Source organism: Wyeomyia smithii, chromosome 2, assembly GCF_029784165.1.
Source record: "Wyeomyia smithii strain HCP4-BCI-WySm-NY-G18 chromosome 2, ASM2978416v1, whole genome shotgun sequence".
Taxonomy (NCBI): domain Eukaryota; kingdom Metazoa; phylum Arthropoda; class Insecta; order Diptera; family Culicidae; genus Wyeomyia; species Wyeomyia smithii.
The window spans coordinates 30,319,653-30,335,999 of NC_073695.1; the positions used below are offsets into that span (position 1 = coordinate 30,319,653).

The 16,347-nt window shown below is 39.6% G+C and overlaps 4 protein-coding genes across 4 annotated transcripts; 2 read left to right on the forward strand and 2 right to left on the reverse strand.

Annotated features, from left to right (window-relative positions):
• Positions 1 to 383: 383 nt before the first annotated feature.
• On the reverse strand, positions 384 to 3,773 carry LOC129722203 (heat shock protein 83-like). The gene is made up of 2 exons (XM_055675489.1): positions 3,515 to 3,773; positions 384 to 2,871 (listed from the first exon to the last, which is right to left on the reverse strand). The coding sequence occupies exon 2, from the start codon at positions 2,869 to 2,871 to the stop codon at positions 718 to 720; it is 2,154 nt and encodes a 717-aa protein (XP_055531464.1). The 5' UTR covers positions 3,515 to 3,773; the 3' UTR covers positions 384 to 717.
• Positions 3,774 to 5,436: 1,663 nt separating this feature from the next.
• Positions 5,437 to 8,007, reverse strand: LOC129721626 (uncharacterized). Its single transcript, XM_055674385.1, has 4 exons — positions 7,239 to 8,007; positions 6,605 to 6,725; positions 6,178 to 6,542; positions 5,437 to 6,051 (listed from the first exon to the last, which is right to left on the reverse strand). Exons 3-4 carry the CDS (start codon positions 6,490 to 6,492, stop codon positions 5,635 to 5,637), a joined length of 732 nt encoding a protein of 243 aa, XP_055530360.1. The 5' UTR covers positions 6,493 to 6,542; positions 6,605 to 6,725; positions 7,239 to 8,007; the 3' UTR covers positions 5,437 to 5,634.
• Positions 7,780 to 10,501, forward strand: LOC129721624 (heat shock protein 83). Its single transcript, XM_055674384.1, has 2 exons — positions 7,780 to 7,940; positions 8,099 to 10,501. The coding sequence occupies exon 2, from the start codon at positions 8,099 to 8,101 to the stop codon at positions 10,244 to 10,246; it is 2,148 nt and encodes a 715-aa protein (XP_055530359.1). The 5' UTR covers positions 7,780 to 7,940; the 3' UTR covers positions 10,247 to 10,501.
• Positions 10,502 to 13,111: 2,610 nt separating this feature from the next.
• Positions 13,112 to 14,766, forward strand: LOC129722519 (multiple inositol polyphosphate phosphatase 1-like). Its single transcript, XM_055675986.1, has 4 exons — positions 13,112 to 13,320; positions 13,374 to 13,468; positions 13,530 to 13,754; positions 13,818 to 14,766. The coding sequence occupies exons 1-4, from the start codon at positions 13,137 to 13,139 to the stop codon at positions 14,655 to 14,657; spliced, it is 1,344 nt and encodes a 447-aa protein (XP_055531961.1). The 5' UTR covers positions 13,112 to 13,136; the 3' UTR covers positions 14,658 to 14,766.
• The last annotated feature ends 1,581 nt before the right edge of the window (positions 14,767 to 16,347 follow it).

Below are 16,347 nucleotides of genomic sequence, written 5' to 3' on the forward strand. Positions count from 1 at the left end.
GAAGAATGAAATTCTTCACCAACATCGCTGTCTAAAAATTATAGCGAACAGTGAGTAGAAGATGAAATGATTATAGACACGTAAGTTATATACTAAATCCGTTAAACAAACCCAAACGTTGGTCATTAAAAAAATAGAGTTGTATTACTCTATACGGGTACCAGTTTTTTATGTTGGGTTCAGCTACCGCGACCAAATATCATATCTGGCCTTTGATCTTTTTCCCAATTATTTTGAAAAAATGGTCTCTTTAGTTGAAGAACTCCGGTAAGCCGTATAAATCAAAGCGCTTACTTTAACGTAGCGTAGCGTATTATAGAGAAATAAGATTTTTTTTTTTTACGGAAAAGTGATATTAGAATACTACGCACTAAGCTCAACAGTTATTATTTGTTCAACTGTGTTATTTTATTAAATACACGTTTTCCAATGTACGACCCACCGCTTCGTTTCTATAATAGTAATCAGTTCCAAACGTGTGCTGCGATCTCGCGTTACAACTATCGGGTAGAATTAAAAATAAATGACCAGAATGTACATTAAACTTCCGTAACCGCTACAACGCGGAACAAAAAGACCGTTAAAATCTAAGCGGGATTTGCAATCTAAACTTGTTTAAGGTAGATTATAAATAACAATCTTGAAACAGAATTTTTGGAATAGATGAGTTGATGCGATGACCAATTCATAAGTCATGAGTTCAGCCTAACGATTAAATTAATCGACCTCTTCCATGTGCGAAGCGTCTTCCGAATCATCAACCAGTGGTGGAGCATCGCCTGCAGCAGCGGGTGCAGCCTCTTCAGTACTCATTGGCGCATCGTCCTCGTCGATTCCCAGACCCAGCTTAATCATACGATAAATGCGGGAGGCGTGCACTCCAGGTTCGTCCAGCGAGAAACCGGAAGAGAGCAGGGCAGTCTCGAACAGAAGTATAACCAGATCCTTGACGGCTTTGTCATTCTTGTCGGCTTCCGCTCGCTGCCGAAGGGTTTCAATAATCGAATGATCCGGGTTAATTTCCAGGTGTTTCTTGCCGGCCATGTAACCCATAGCAGATGAATCACGAAGAGCCTGGGCCTTCATGATACGCTCCATGTTGGCGGACCAACCGTACTGTGAGGTGACGATACAGCAGGGCGAGTCAACTAGACGATTCGAAACGACGACCTTCTCAACTTTGCTGTCCAAAACCGACTTCATGACCTTGCACAGGTTTTCGAATTTGGCCTTGTCCTCTTCACGCTTCTTCTTTTCGTCTTCATCCTCCGGCAGCTCAAGGCCTTCCTTGGTTACACAAACCAGCTGCTTGCCTTGGTATTCCTTCAGTTGCTGGATGACGTACTCGTCGATGGCTTCGGTCATGTACAGTACTTCGAAGCCACGTTTCTTGACTCGTTCAACGAATGCAGAGTTCTTGACCTGTTCAATACTCTCACCAGTAATGAAATAGATGTGCTTTTGGTTTTCCTTCATGCGGCCGACGTAATCTGCCAAGGAACAATACTCATCACCGGAAGCAGATGTGTTGAACCGCAGTAAATCAGCCAGCTTCTGGCGGTTCTGACTGTCCTCATGAACTCCGAGTTTGAGATTTTTGCTGAACTGATCGTAGAACTTCTTGTAGGTCTCCTTGTCTTCCGATAGCTCTTCAAACAGCTCCAAGCATTTCTTGACCAGATTCTTGCGGATAACCTTCAGGATCTTGTTCTGCTGCAGCATTTCACGAGAGATGTTCAGCGGAAGATCTTCTGAGTCGACGACGCCTTTGATGAAGTTCAAGTAGTCCGGAATCAGTTCCTCGCAGTTGTCCATAATGAAGACACGACGGACGTACAGCTTAATGTTGTTCTTCTTCTTTTTGTTTTCGAACAAATCGAACGGCATACGACGGGGGACGAAAAGAAGCGCACGGAAGTCCAGTTGACCTTCAACGGAGAAGTGCTTCACAGCCAGATGATCTTCCCAGTCGTTAGTCAGCGATTTGTAGAACTCTCCATACTCTTCCTGTGAGATGTCATCAGCGTTACGAGTCCAAATCGGCTTTGTCTTATTCAGTTCTTCGTCCTCGGTGTACTTGACCTTGACCGTCTTCTTTTTCTTGTCCTTCTTGTCTTCATCATCCTCAACGTCCTCAATCTTTGGTTCGTCGTCTTTCTTGTCCTCGTCCTTCTTGTCCTCTTTCTCCTCCTCGGCTTCGTCGTCGCTGACTTCCTTCTCGCGTTCCTTTTCGACCAACAACTTGATCGGATAGCCAATGAACTGCGAGTGCTTGTTTACGATGGATTTGATCTTGCTCTCTTCCAAATATTCAAGCTGGTCTTCCTTTACGTGTAGAACAATCTTTGTACCACGTCCCAATGGCTCTCCAGTGTCAGTGCGAACTGTGAAAGAACCTCCGGCCGAAGATTCCCAAACATACTGCTCGTCATCGTTGCTCTTGGATGTCACAACGACTTTATCGGCGATTAGATAAGCGGAGTAGAAACCCACACCGAACTGGCCAATCATACTGATATCAGCACCGGCTTGCAATGCCTCCATGAAAGCCTTCGTTCCAGACTTGGCAATCGTACCGAGATTGTTAACCAAATCAGCTTTCGTCATACCAATACCGGTGTCGATGATCGTCAATGTGCCGGCTTCCTTGTTCGGGATGATCTTGATGAACAACTCCTTGCCGCTGTCCAGTTTTGAGGGATCGGTCAACGACTCATAGCGGATCTTGTCAAGGGCATCCGACGAGTTGGAGATCAGCTCTCGCAGGAAGATTTCCTTGTTCGAGTAGAACGTGTTGATGATCAGCGACATCAACTGAGCGATCTCAGCCTGGAACGCAAAGGTTTCAACCTCACCGGCGGCTTCTGGCATCTGCGGGGAATAAAAGAAAACAATCATGATTAGTAAAACGTGCGGAATCAGTTGACATATCACGTGGTTAGGCTACAAGAAAATACACTTAAAAGTACTACAGTGATTTGATCTAACATGTACTTATTATTCCAAGAATTTGAACTTAATTTCTCAAAATTCAATATATTTCTCAAAATTAGAAGCAGAAAAATACCAAAACACGAATTTTATTTTTAAAATGATTACGACAAATAATAAAATAGGAAGTGCAACCAAAGTTGCACGATACAAATGAAATGCTTTCATAAGTCTGCCCAAAACTATAACATCCAGAAATAACATCATTAAAATTTATTGACGGTTAAACATTGATTTTAATTTGCATTTATTTTTACTAACTTTTCATTTGATGTTTTTTTAGCACCCTTGGATTTTTTTATAAATGTGTTCCATGGGCGTAGAATATCAAAAATAATTGGACACTTGGTTGGTTTACAGAATTTAAGAAAAAAAAACTAATGATAAATTATTCAGTGCAAGGAAAGAATTTAAAAAATTATACCAAACCAAAAAACAGCGGAAATTCTGGAATTCAACAAATCATCAATGACCTAATTTTCAAATTCTTCCAATGATTCAATACTCAGAGAGAACAACTCACCTTGAAGGATGTTTGAAGTTTCTACAGCAAATATAAACTGCTATTCACTGCGATTTCCACCAGGAAAAACGTGCACAATAAATTCACTAAAAACGGTTTATTTCTTCGCACTCGAAAGTCAATAAATCCACTATTAGCTCGGTTATTGAGATGTTTCACTAGAGGGATTTTCCTTTAAAACGCTTGCTGTCACTTTGCTTGCTCACTTCGATAGCTTTTGAACAACTGATGCTCTCAGCAACGACTGCAACTCGCTTTTATCAAAACACCGCTAGATACTAGAACTTTCTTCGCCGGTAAGCATGCTCATGAGACCGCATTTTCGCGAACTTACCAACGAATGATGTGTTACTGCTCTTTCATTCGTACCGCTACCGGTCGACTGCAGCAGCAACTGTGTGTAGGCAAGAGAACGAAAACGGAAATAGACTGATAGAAGGAGCGCGAATTTTCTAGATCATTCGAGAGGTTTCCTGAAGCAATGAACCGATTCGATTGAAACAGAACCGCATACTCTCCCGCTCTTGATGCCGTTCGATGAGCTCGGGTGTGTGTTTACATTCGTTCGCTTTGCCGCATGCAAAAACACGCTTGCATGTGTGTGCACTCGTAAGCAAAAGAGGGGAAAATGGAATTTGCCTTTGGTCGAGACAATATTTTCGGCAAAGAATAAAATAACCAGAGAAACATTTTCAATCGTCTTGAACAACAATTTCCGTTTATTTGAATAATAAAATAATAATGCTCATGATAAGACCCTACAGAAAAAAGTAAATATGTTTTTTGCGAAATTCAGTGTTTTTTAGTTTACAATTGATATTTTTGTTAATATTTTTGTGGTAAAGTCGAAATGTTATGCTAGATAAACAAACATCCAAATTGAACGAACAGTAACTTACTGTTACACGTGCATTTAAAATAGAAAATAGTTTTCGAATCGAAAATTCAAACTTTAAATTTAGACAAAAGATGGATATTGAGCTGTGCTTAAAATTTCACCTAATCTATGTAATTAAAGGAAAAGAAATTTAAATTGAATCTCAAAATTTAATGCCAGTGACATTGAATTCTTTTTTAACGGTTATATGTAATCTAGTTTCTAGATTTGCATCAACAGACAAAAAAACATCATCTCAGATTCGGTAAAGCACAACGAGACAGCATTTTTTGTCTTTAGAGCTTTCCGAGTCTGCAAAATATACTGGTAATTTCCCTGATATTTTTCAGCATTCAGAAAAAATGCAACGTAGATAAAAGCAACTTTGATTTTCCAATGGAAAAAAGTATTCGATCGGATACAAAACCAAACAGTAGAGGTTCCGTATTACAGTTTTAATGCTGAAAAAAAACATTTTGGCGCTGAAAACCCGTTTTAAAAAATCGCGTTTTAATAAAAAGTTTTTCCTGATTATTTCTCAGTTTTCCCTGATTATTTTTCAGTTTTCCCTGATTTTCTTTGATTTTCCTGATCGAGAATTGAATTCCCTGATTTTCCAGGATTTCGCCATCCTGTTGATAGTTTATTTAGGAAAATTTGCATTTTCAGTTATTAAAAATCGGGAGTCAATTCGGTGCATGGTTATCCTTTTACGCACATCAAAATATGAATATCTTTCCAGGGTTAATCTCACCCAGATAAGGAGTTAAAATTGTGATTAGAGAGAATATCGAAGGTAAAGGAAAATTCCAAATACATCTCGCTTGTATCGTGTGCTGAAAAAACTTATAGATTGCACAGGCATCGTGTAACTAATTATAGGTACTAAATTCTCTCAGCAAATTTATTGTTTCAACACAATGAACAACCAGTTGTTTTTTGTAGACAGGTAAATAAATAATTTGGATACAATGCTTTTATAAACAACATTTTCACTATTTCGTACATATTAGTATTTCCCTTTGTGAAAATCTAACAGCACGGTACGGTAGTAGTATGTTCACAGATTTTTTGTTGAAGCTAGTGTTTCGTGGATGGAATTACTGCAGGTTGTTCAGGTGTTGCTCAATTTATGAAAACATGTAATAAAAAACGCAATAAAAAAGAATCTGAATTTATTTTATCCATTTATTATGTTAAACTATAATCCTTTTGAAAACAATTTACGTTAATAACTGTACAATTATCCCCCATTCTTCTCATGTAAGACACGTCGCTGAAAAAGTTGCCTTGTTTTAGCCAGTGCAAACTGTTTACCCTCTGAAGCGTTTTCTTTTGCAAATCTAGCCGATCGTTCCAAATTGTTGATGTACTTCCGCAGCATTTCATGAGCAGGTTCTACAGTTTGGCTCATGTCAACAAGCGTAGCCCTTCTCGCTGTACTTGTCGTGGTGCATGGTTTCCCGCCGAAATTGCCCAGTCTTAGGTATTTTATATTAATGTTATCACTATCGTCGTTCTCGTCATGGAGAAATTTCGGCGTTTCCGTTAAATGGTCTTCTTCTGCAGGCAGCTCGGTTATTTCGTATCTTAAGTAACCCTCTTCTTCGTCCTCTGATGAAAAAGTCATGTTCAGCTCCACAGTGTTTGAAAATGATTTCTTGAAATATAAATTATTTTTTTATTTACTTAGTTAAACAATGTTTTCAAAAAGCATTTAGAATGTGAGTGGTATAAATTTAATAAGCTTAACAATCGTAATTTAAAATTGAGTATCAATACTTACCACTGAGCTGGTTGTTTTACTTGGTAGTTCAGCATGGCACTTTTTTGGCTGATCTTCACACGATTCTATCTCCATATCCGATTCATAGCTGTCCATGTCGGCTACATTATGGTCAGTTACATTTAAATCCTCTGTATTAACACCGCCCCGCTCTTCTTCAATATCCATATCAGACATGTCTGTAGAATCACACTCGCATCCAACATCAGAGTTTTCTTTATTGTTTGGTTGTTCTGCTACAATTGTTCGCGTCATAATTTGTGGTTTTTCATTCCAACAACGCTTGAAGGTAGGTGTCACACTGCGATAGTTCATTTCAACTAGTTACTAATCTTATGATGAAAATTCGGTTTGATGAGGTTGATCTTTAAAAAAGAACGGATCTATATTCAAGAGTCGTTTTTAAAAACTGAACACAAATTCTTACCAGCTTGTACATATATCAGCTTTGGACATTAATAAATTTACCTACATATAGGTACGAATTGCTCATGTTTGACATTCCGCACTTAGGTACTGTATGATTCATACTCTTCTTATTATATTACCTAATGACGATATGTTAAAAGTGAGAAATTGAGCAGATATTCAGATTATTCTTGGAAAGTATATAACAAATATGTAAAAATAAATATTCAAAATTTGTACTAGATCAATTTAGTTTCAGTATTCACGTATGTGAACGAAAATCAATAGAAAAACTGATTGAATTTTTTTGTTTTATTTTATTTTCGACTAAAAACATCAATATTGATTGTTAAGATTACCACTAATATATGCATGTCATTGCTTATATTCTGCTTTTGCAATGTGAGAGAATACTGTTTCAGCAGCAAAATTTTCCGCCAAAACGGATCAAGCCGGAATCCGGACTTAGCTTTTTGTTTCGATGTCTACCACACATGCTCTGAAATATGCGATATTAGCTTGTGAAAGCAATAGAATCGCAATATAAAGAAAATCAGTGGCGCTAGTGTATCATAGAGCTTTATCCAGACGACTTATTGCTGACAGTTTCTGGTTTGTGTCTGTGATGCGAAAAGTTTTTCTCTTTGGCTTACCTGTTTCTGCGCCTCTCGCAGTTGTTGTGAGCAGGCATACGACTTCTGACAGCTCAGTACCGCGCACAATATATGGAGGTTTATTAGCGTCATAGCTAACCTAACTGTAGCTCAATGAAGAGCCGATATTCAAAATAAACAGCACAATTCCTACGAACTTAGTACAATCCGTTTAAAAATGGACCAACTTTAAAGCTACTAAAAGAAAAGAAAAATATTTCGTAGACTGAAAACCGTTGCACCAATTTTGACAGCAATTTGCTCACCTTATTTTCAAACACATTCACCAACACCGATACACTAATGCATCTCAGAAAAGCTCTACGGAAACTGCAGATTTTTACAACTTTCAGAACAAGTGAGTAAAATTGTTCGAACTTGAATTATATTCGACGTTGACAGCAGAATCCACTAGCCACTCATACCTCTGCAGCATGTTACAAGGTTGTATTTTGTTTATCCCCTCCTCGCACAGCGTTTGTCCGTTCGTATTGAATCGGTTCAACGAAACTCAAAATCTTGTCGCCGACCGGTTAAATTTCTCATTGTTCTCTTGCTTCTCTAGCTGCTTGCGCGCGGAATTTGCGATTGTTCTAGAAAGGCTGAATCGATTAGCGAAAAGTCTGGAAAATTTGGAAAAGTGAATAATTTAACCTGGTGAAATTGTGATTTTTTACAAGTCAGATTAAAACAGAATTCAAGGTGAGTAACGAAACAGTTAAAAAGGTTAAAAACGATTCATATGAATGACTAATGGCTGCTTATGAAAAAACGTGGAAACCACGTTTATCTAATGACTCGAAAAATATTTGTTTTATATGTTTCATGATTTAAAACTCTGGCAATATCCTTATTTCCAGATGCCAGAAGCCGAGGTAGAAACCTTTGCGTTCCAGGCTGAGATCGCTCAGCTGATGTCGCTGATCATCAATACGTTCTACTCGAACAAGGAAATCTTCCTGCGAGAGCTGATCTCCAACTCGTCGGATGCCCTGGACAAGATCCGCTATGAGTCGTTGACCGATCCCTCAAAACTGGACAGCGGCAAGGAGTTGTTCATCAAGATCATCCCGAACAAGGAAGCCGGCACATTGACGATCATCGACACCGGTATTGGTATGACGAAAGCTGATTTGGTTAACAATCTCGGTACGATTGCCAAGTCTGGAACGAAGGCTTTCATGGAGGCATTGCAAGCCGGTGCTGATATCAGTATGATTGGCCAGTTCGGTGTGGGTTTCTACTCCGCTTATCTAATCGCCGATAAAGTCGTTGTGACATCCAAGAGCAACGATGACGAGCAGTATGTTTGGGAATCTTCGGCCGGAGGTTCTTTCACAGTTCGCACTGACACTGGAGAGCCATTGGGACGTGGTACAAAGATTGTTCTACACGTAAAGGAAGACCAGCTTGAATATTTGGAAGAGAGCAAGATCAAATCCATCGTAAACAAGCACTCGCAGTTCATTGGCTATCCGATCAAGTTGTTGGTCGAAAAGGAACGCGAGAAGGAAGTCAGCGACGACGAAGCCGAGGAGGAGAAAGAGGACAAGAAGGACGAGGACAAGAAAGACGACGAACCAAAGATTGAGGACGTTGAGGATGATGAAGACAAGAAGGACAAGAAAAAGAAGACGGTCAAGGTCAAGTACACCGAGGACGAAGAACTGAATAAGACAAAGCCGATTTGGACTCGTAACGCTGATGACATCTCACAGGAAGAGTATGGAGAGTTCTACAAATCGCTGACTAACGACTGGGAAGATCATCTGGCTGTGAAGCACTTCTCCGTTGAAGGTCAACTGGACTTCCGTGCGCTTCTTTTCGTCCCCCGTCGTATGCCGTTCGATTTGTTCGAAAACAAAAAGAAGAAGAACAACATTAAGCTGTACGTCCGTCGTGTCTTCATTATGGACAACTGCGAGGAACTGATTCCGGACTACTTGAACTTCATCAAGGGCGTCGTCGACTCAGAAGATCTTCCGCTGAACATCTCTCGTGAAATGCTGCAGCAGAACAAGATCCTGAAGGTTATCCGCAAGAATCTGGTCAAGAAATGCATGGAGCTGTTTGAAGAGCTATCGGAAGACAAGGAGACCTACAAGAAGTTCTACGATCAGTTCAGCAAAAATCTCAAACTCGGAGTTCATGAGGACAGTCAGAACCGCCAGAAGCTGGCTGATTTACTGCGGTTCAACACATCTGCTTCCGGTGATGAGTATTGTTCCTTGGCAGATTACGTCGGCCGCATGAAGGAAAACCAGAAGCACATCTACTATATCACCGGCGAAAGTATTGAACAGGTTAAAAACTCTGCTTTTGTAGAGCGTGTCAAGAAACGTGGCTTCGAAGTAATCTACATGACAGAGGCTATTGATGAGTACGTCATCCAGCAGTTGAAGGAGTACCAGGGTAAGCAGTTGGTATCGGTCACCAAGGAAGGCCTAGAACTGCCAGAGGATGAAGCCGAAAAGAAGAAGCGTGAAGAGGACAAGGCGAAATTCGAAAACTTGTGCAAGGTCATGAAGTCGGTTTTGGACAGCAAAGTTGAGAAGGTCGTTGTTTCGAATCGTCTGGTTGACTCGCCTTGCTGTATCGTAACTTCACAGTACGGTTGGTCCGCCAACATGGAGCGTATCATGAAGGCGCAGGCTCTCCGTGACTCGTCCGCTATGGGTTACATGGCCGGCAAGAAGCACATGGAAATCAATCCAGATCACTCGATCGTGGAAACGCTTCGGCAGCGCGCTGAGGCTGATAAAAACGATAAGGCCGTTAAGGATTTGGTCATCCTGCTCTTCGAGACGGCTCTGCTTTCGTCCGGTTTCTCGCTGGACGAACCTGGAGTGCACGCTTCTCGCATTTACCGTATGATCAAGCTGGGACTGGGAATCGATGAGGATGAAGTACCGACCGTAGAGGATACGCCCGCTGCTGGTGCCGGCGGTGACGCTCCTCCACTGGTGGACGACACCGAGGATGCTTCCCACATGGAGGAGGTTGATTAAACCAGTGCAGGTTCCGTGCAAAAGACTGCTACTTGTTTTGGCCTTTGCGCGCCGTGTTTTAACGGCGGTTGATGTTCAGTGTAGAAAAAACGCTTTTATAACTAAAAAATTATCTCAAGCCGGGGGCTTATTTTCACCTAACAAAGACCGTACCTTTAAGTTTAGTTTGTATTGTACTTGGGTTACACTTACACTTATGTTCAGAACATGGAAATTTTCTACAAGCAGTACTGGAAATATAAAAAAAAAACAAGAAAAAATCATAAAAATGTGTATAATGAAAAAGAATATCACTTTCATGAAAGTCATTGCCAGATGAGTTCATCTCCGCTCTCCAAAAATGCATTATTCAAGAGAAAATAACGACTTTTTCTACCGGGAAAAGCCGGGAACTTCAAATTACCGGGTAAAAAAGACGGGAAATTAGCCTTTACGCCGGGAAAATGAAGATCCTGCATGCATGCGGTGAAAACCTGTATTTTTTTGCATGATGGCCTAATTGGCATGATTCTGCAAGTTATAAAAATGCTGGTTGTTGACTTCGGCCAAAGTCAGCAGCGGCTTCGTTGTTCTCGTAGCGTTGAATAAAATCAAGCTTGATCAGACGAATAAACATATTTTGCTGTTCCGTAGCATATGTTGTCAGGAAAATAGTCGTACGTTCTCATCTTGCATATTCAACCCCCTTCTTATGTGAACAAGGACTGCTCAGGTTTGAACCAGATGGAAGAAACTTTGATTGCCCAAAGCATCGTATACGACACTATCAGCGTCGCGGAAGGCACATTGAAAGTTCTTGTGAATAGTGTTCAACATTGGAGTCCGACCAAAAGTCAGATAGGACCGGAATCTTCAAAGCTCGATTTAATATCGGACCAAACCGGAACGGACCTACCCGGGTTCTACTTCTGAGGTCGGAAAAAGTCCGGCAGAAAAAATAAACCTTGATTTTTAACATGATTTTAATCACAAGCGGGACATTTATGTTGTATGTGTTTTGATTTGCATTTTTATGAAAGAGCATTGGTATTGCATTTCAAGTGACATATTTTAAAGAGAATATATATCAAAAATTTCCACAAACTCTTTTCGTCTTTTTGCGTTTTTTTGCAGAATTAAAATAAGTTATCTTTTTATTCTGTGTTCGACTACTGTATTGCCACCTTGAAGAGCTATTTGTAAAAGATTTCTCAATTTTTTTTCTTATATCAAAACCAAACGTTAGCTACGCAAAAAGAAGGAAAATTATTTTAGAGCCTTTAAATTAAAATGTCATGTCAGATATCTAGAAAAAAGTATTTTTTTTTTTTTTTGAATCGTAAATGTGGTATTTTGCCCTAAAAATTTGAAGCGTAACGATTTCCATTTATATTTAACAATGGAACATATCAATTAGTCTGCATTTCAATGCAAAATAAATGAAAAAACAAGAGCATTTTTTGATTTGAAAAAAAATTTCAAGACGATTTTGTTAGTATGTGTTGTATACTGTTTTGAAAAAGGAGCTCATATTTATCAAATTCCTGAAAAACTGATTTTGTTCAGAAATACAAACAAATTGCGTTTTATACAGTTTTTGCTGTGATTTTCCACTCGTTTTTTTCGTGGAGTTCGGAATTTCCATGGTTTGTCATGCAAATTACCAGAAAAAGGCTCTGATTGATTTAAAGTGTCGGTTGAATTTATTTTACGGGTCTGAGAAATCTCTCATACATGCCATTGGACCCAGCTCGAAAGCCCCAGGGTCGAAGTTTTCGAAAAAAAATGGTTCGAAATAACAGACCTCGACGTTTCGTGCATTTCTCAGACATTTGTCATCAGAAAAAAAAAATAATTATGACAATTTCATGTGCATTTTTACATTTGTCACTCTAAGGGGCTCTTCTTCCCAAAGTCTGAGATCAAATTTTGCATGTGAACTTTTTTCGAGAAAAAATAACTTCTAAGCCCTAACGCAAAACGAAGTTCGATGGTGGAATTTATTGACACCCTTATTCAGAAGCATTGTAAGCTCAAGAGCAGGTTGACAGAGGGTAAAAGCAGAAGGAATCAAGAAAGCATGAGAAGGCGAAGATTGTCACCGACTTGGAGATAGAAACGGTGAAAACTGTGCAAGAGGTCTCTATGAAGCTATTTGCTAAAGTCGCAAACAGCTAAAAGCGAAGAAGGAGAAATATTTTTCATTGTTTCATGTCACTATTTGTGCAAGGACATAAATAAACATGTGAAAATTGATGTTTATCTGATAGTTTTTTTTAAACTAAACACCGGGAAATTTTAATTAATTTCATCGAGAAAACCGGGAAATCGAAAATCGATTTTGAGTCGCCACCCTGAAATAAGTAGGAGTTGGTTTGCTTCTCGCTGTGAATTAATGGGTAACGCAAATAATCGAACGTAAATATTCACACAACTGGGCTTATTCTTAGCTTAAAGGGGTCGTCTCTAAATAATGTGGTTTATTAAGAATATTCTACTAATTCAGAAGTCATCGCTAAAAAGATGTGAGCTTCTTCAATTTTCTATTTGAGACATGTAACAATGGAAACTGAGAAGCTCTTGTCAGTTTTCGATTAAAAAACATAAAGAACGTAAAGATTAGATAACATAAACACATATAATTATATGGTATGTGAAGCGTCCAAATTTGTGACGGTCTGGTTACCGCTGATTGTTGGAATTTTAACATGAATTTCAAAAAATTCGTTCTCTAGATAAGAAGAACGAACTGTGATTGTTTTTATAGAACTAGGTATAGCTTTTATTCTGCAGTTTATTGCTAGTTACCACGTAGTTTGGGAACGATCCCTAAACAAGTTTGCCTATTTGCTCATAAAAACCACCTGTCCGTTGAACATGAGCAACACTCACCATCCAGACTGGACGCAAAATGGAATTCCAACTCGTGGTGCTCATCGGTTGTCTGCTGTGTGTAGTAAATTCCCTGAACAACAGCGATGGAAACGAAACAAGCTGCCAAAGCTCCCGGATAAGCCATCGTTCCCATTATGCTTCAAAAACTGCATATGAAGTAGTACGAGATCAAAACGAGAACCGAGAGTCCAACGCCGAAGGTATGAAGTATTCTAATGACAGTTGAAATAACCAATCTTACTGAAATTTGCAGGTTGTGTACCTTTAAAATTCTGGCTGTTGAGTCAACATGGAACTCGACTCCCTGGAAAGAAGGATATCAGGGCACTCTCTAGCGAGCTGAATAATGTAATGTACCACCTTTTTCGTAAATATTAGAAAATTTCTTTATTTTTTACATCGCCACTAGTTACGAAAATCGATTTTGAAAAACAGTAAGTCTGAGAAAATATTTACAATTTGTCCGGCCGATTTGGAACGATTGCGAGCCTGGCGTTGGAACAACAGTATAACTGTTGACCGTGCATCATATCTCACGGAACAAGGCTGGAACGACCTGAAGTCTCTGGCAGAACGGATGAAGCAACGTTTCCCTGGAATTTTTTCCGAGGAATACAGCAAGTCGAAGTACCTGGTGAATCTATAATAAACTGATCAAACACTTCATATATTACTACCGAAGTCTCGTCTTCTCTAGTTTCGTTATACTGACACTCAACGTACGGAGGAAAGCTACAAAGCGTTTGCTGAGGGTCTATTCGGGAAAGGAGCTCACAACTTCATCGAGGCCGAGACTGAGACGGATCGTGATACGCTGCTGAGGCCGTACGAGGCCTGTTCAGCGTACGGGAAAAATAAGAAACGTATCAAGAAACGGGACTCAGAGTTGAATAAATTTCTCGAGTCGGATCTCTATTTGGAAACGGTGTCGGACATTTCTGACCAGCTTGGTTTTCGAACCAGTCTTAGCTCCGACCAGGTCGAAGCCATGTGGGATGCCTGTCGGTATGAGCAAGCATGGTACCTCGAGCGGCCGAGTCCTTGGTGTGGTGTGTTTAATAAAAATCAGGTTGAAGTACTAGAATACAAGGAAGATCTCAAGTACTACTATCAGAACAGTTATGGTTATGAGAAAAGTGCCGATCTAGCTTGTTTCACAGTAGTAGACATGATACGAAATTTTGAATATAGCAACGATCCTAGAGTTGTGGCTTATTTTACCCATGAGACGCAAATCCAGATATTCTTAACTGCGCTAGGCGTATTCAGAGATAAAAAACGGTTGAAAGCCAAAAATTGGGACAAAATGAGGATGCGTTTGTTTAAATCGAGTCAATTGACACCATTTGCTGCTAATGTGATTGCCGTAGCATACAACTGCAGCCAGGGCGCAGACCCGGTAAGAGTTGGCTTTTTCCTCAATGAAAAGGAACTAAGGCTGGACTGGTGCCGGGGACAATTGTGCAGTTTGTCAGAGTTGGAGCAGCGATACAGACGATATATTGATGGAAAATGTTCAAAATTGTACTGTAAGTGAAGCAGCAACTAAATCAAACGCATTTTTCACAGTTTTATACGAAAACCTGAACCTGATCTGATAAATGAAAACAATTCCATAAACTGAAGCCATAGCACCTTCCAAACAACTCTTGAAGTAAGCTATTCTTTCTACAGATGACGTCCAAATTAGTCGATCATTCTTTGTTAAACAACCCAGAAATGATGAAAGTTGGCTGACTTGTTCTTGAGAAGGCTGAGTTATCATATTATGATTGAAATTGATGATCTCAATTTATTTTCGATGTCACCTCATTGCAGTAACGTTTTCGACAAAAGCTTTTTGCTAAGGATGAGTTCTGCGCTACTGAAAAGAACGTTTCAACTGTGGCAAAGAAGGTTCAAATCAGTTTAGCTGTTGATGAGAATTTGTTAAAAATAATCTATGCGTGAATCCTTTTAACACCTGCGTGCCTGAACTCTTGTAGCATTCCGCAAGATCTCAACCGAATTTGATCTAACCGTTTTTTAAAAGGTCACAATTTAAAATTTATCACAATTTTGGAACAGTAGAGGGCATTTCGAAATATTCCGTTTTTTCGGATTTAGTGAGTGGAACCCTGGAGTAAGTACATTCTCTGGGATACAGGCTAAATTGAAAACGGTACCGAAACCTGCCTTGCAAAACAATACTATTGGCTATCAGTCTTGGGTGTCTAAGAGCCACTTCTGCCAGATCTCACCACCCTAGTTTCACCGAGGCAGCCGATTCCCGGAAGTAGGCCAGGAGTGGCTATTAGGCGTCCAAGTGGTAAATAAAATCGAGAAAATTCAATTTTTGAGCTGAAAGACTCTCCGCTCAGAATGTCGATATTTTCAAAAAGAATTTTTTGTTTTTACTTTTCTGAAGCAATTGGCGTCAAAAAACATTTTCGGGTCATGAATAGTATTCCCGTGCACTTTTTCATCGGACAAAAAAGTGAAACTTTGACCGTTATGAGACACCGCTTCCCGAAGTCCTCATTTTCTCGATGGTTGAATCTCACATGGTGGTTCGCTGATAACTCAAACAGCGTGCACGCGTGCACGCTGTTGGCGTTTTTTTCACAGAGAACAGACGTTCATTCTGTTTTCAAAGGATGTGTAAAAACTTGCAACCGTCATTTAACTGTAAGTGGTCATGCTCCCGCTATTTTGCGCTCGCGTCACTATCAAACCAAGCACTGATTTGGATAAAATATCGATACGGCAATTGCAGTGCAATGTATGCAGTGCAGTGCTGATAAAAGTCATTTTCCCCAGCAAAATTCTTCGAAAATAACAGCCAATCATTTTCAATTTTCACTTCCAATGATCGCAGCACTTTTTCAGATACACTCACACCAAATTTTTTTTACTGAAATTCATTAAACTTTTACTGAATTTTGCCACGCTGAAACTTCAGTAATCATTTCAACAATGAAATATCACTGAATGTTTCAGCAAGGTGAAATGTCATTCTTTTTGACGGTACTTTGCTGAATTTCCAGCAATGTGAAATGTCATTCATGTTTGACGGACTATTACTGAATTTCCAGCGAACGTGCGTTAAATTAGTGAAATATCAGTTCAGTGGGAATTCTTCGCACACCAAATTTTTTTTACTGAAATTCATTAAACTTTTACTGAATTTTGCCACGCTGAAAATTCAGTAATCATTTCAACAATGAAATACACTCGCCGTTCGATAA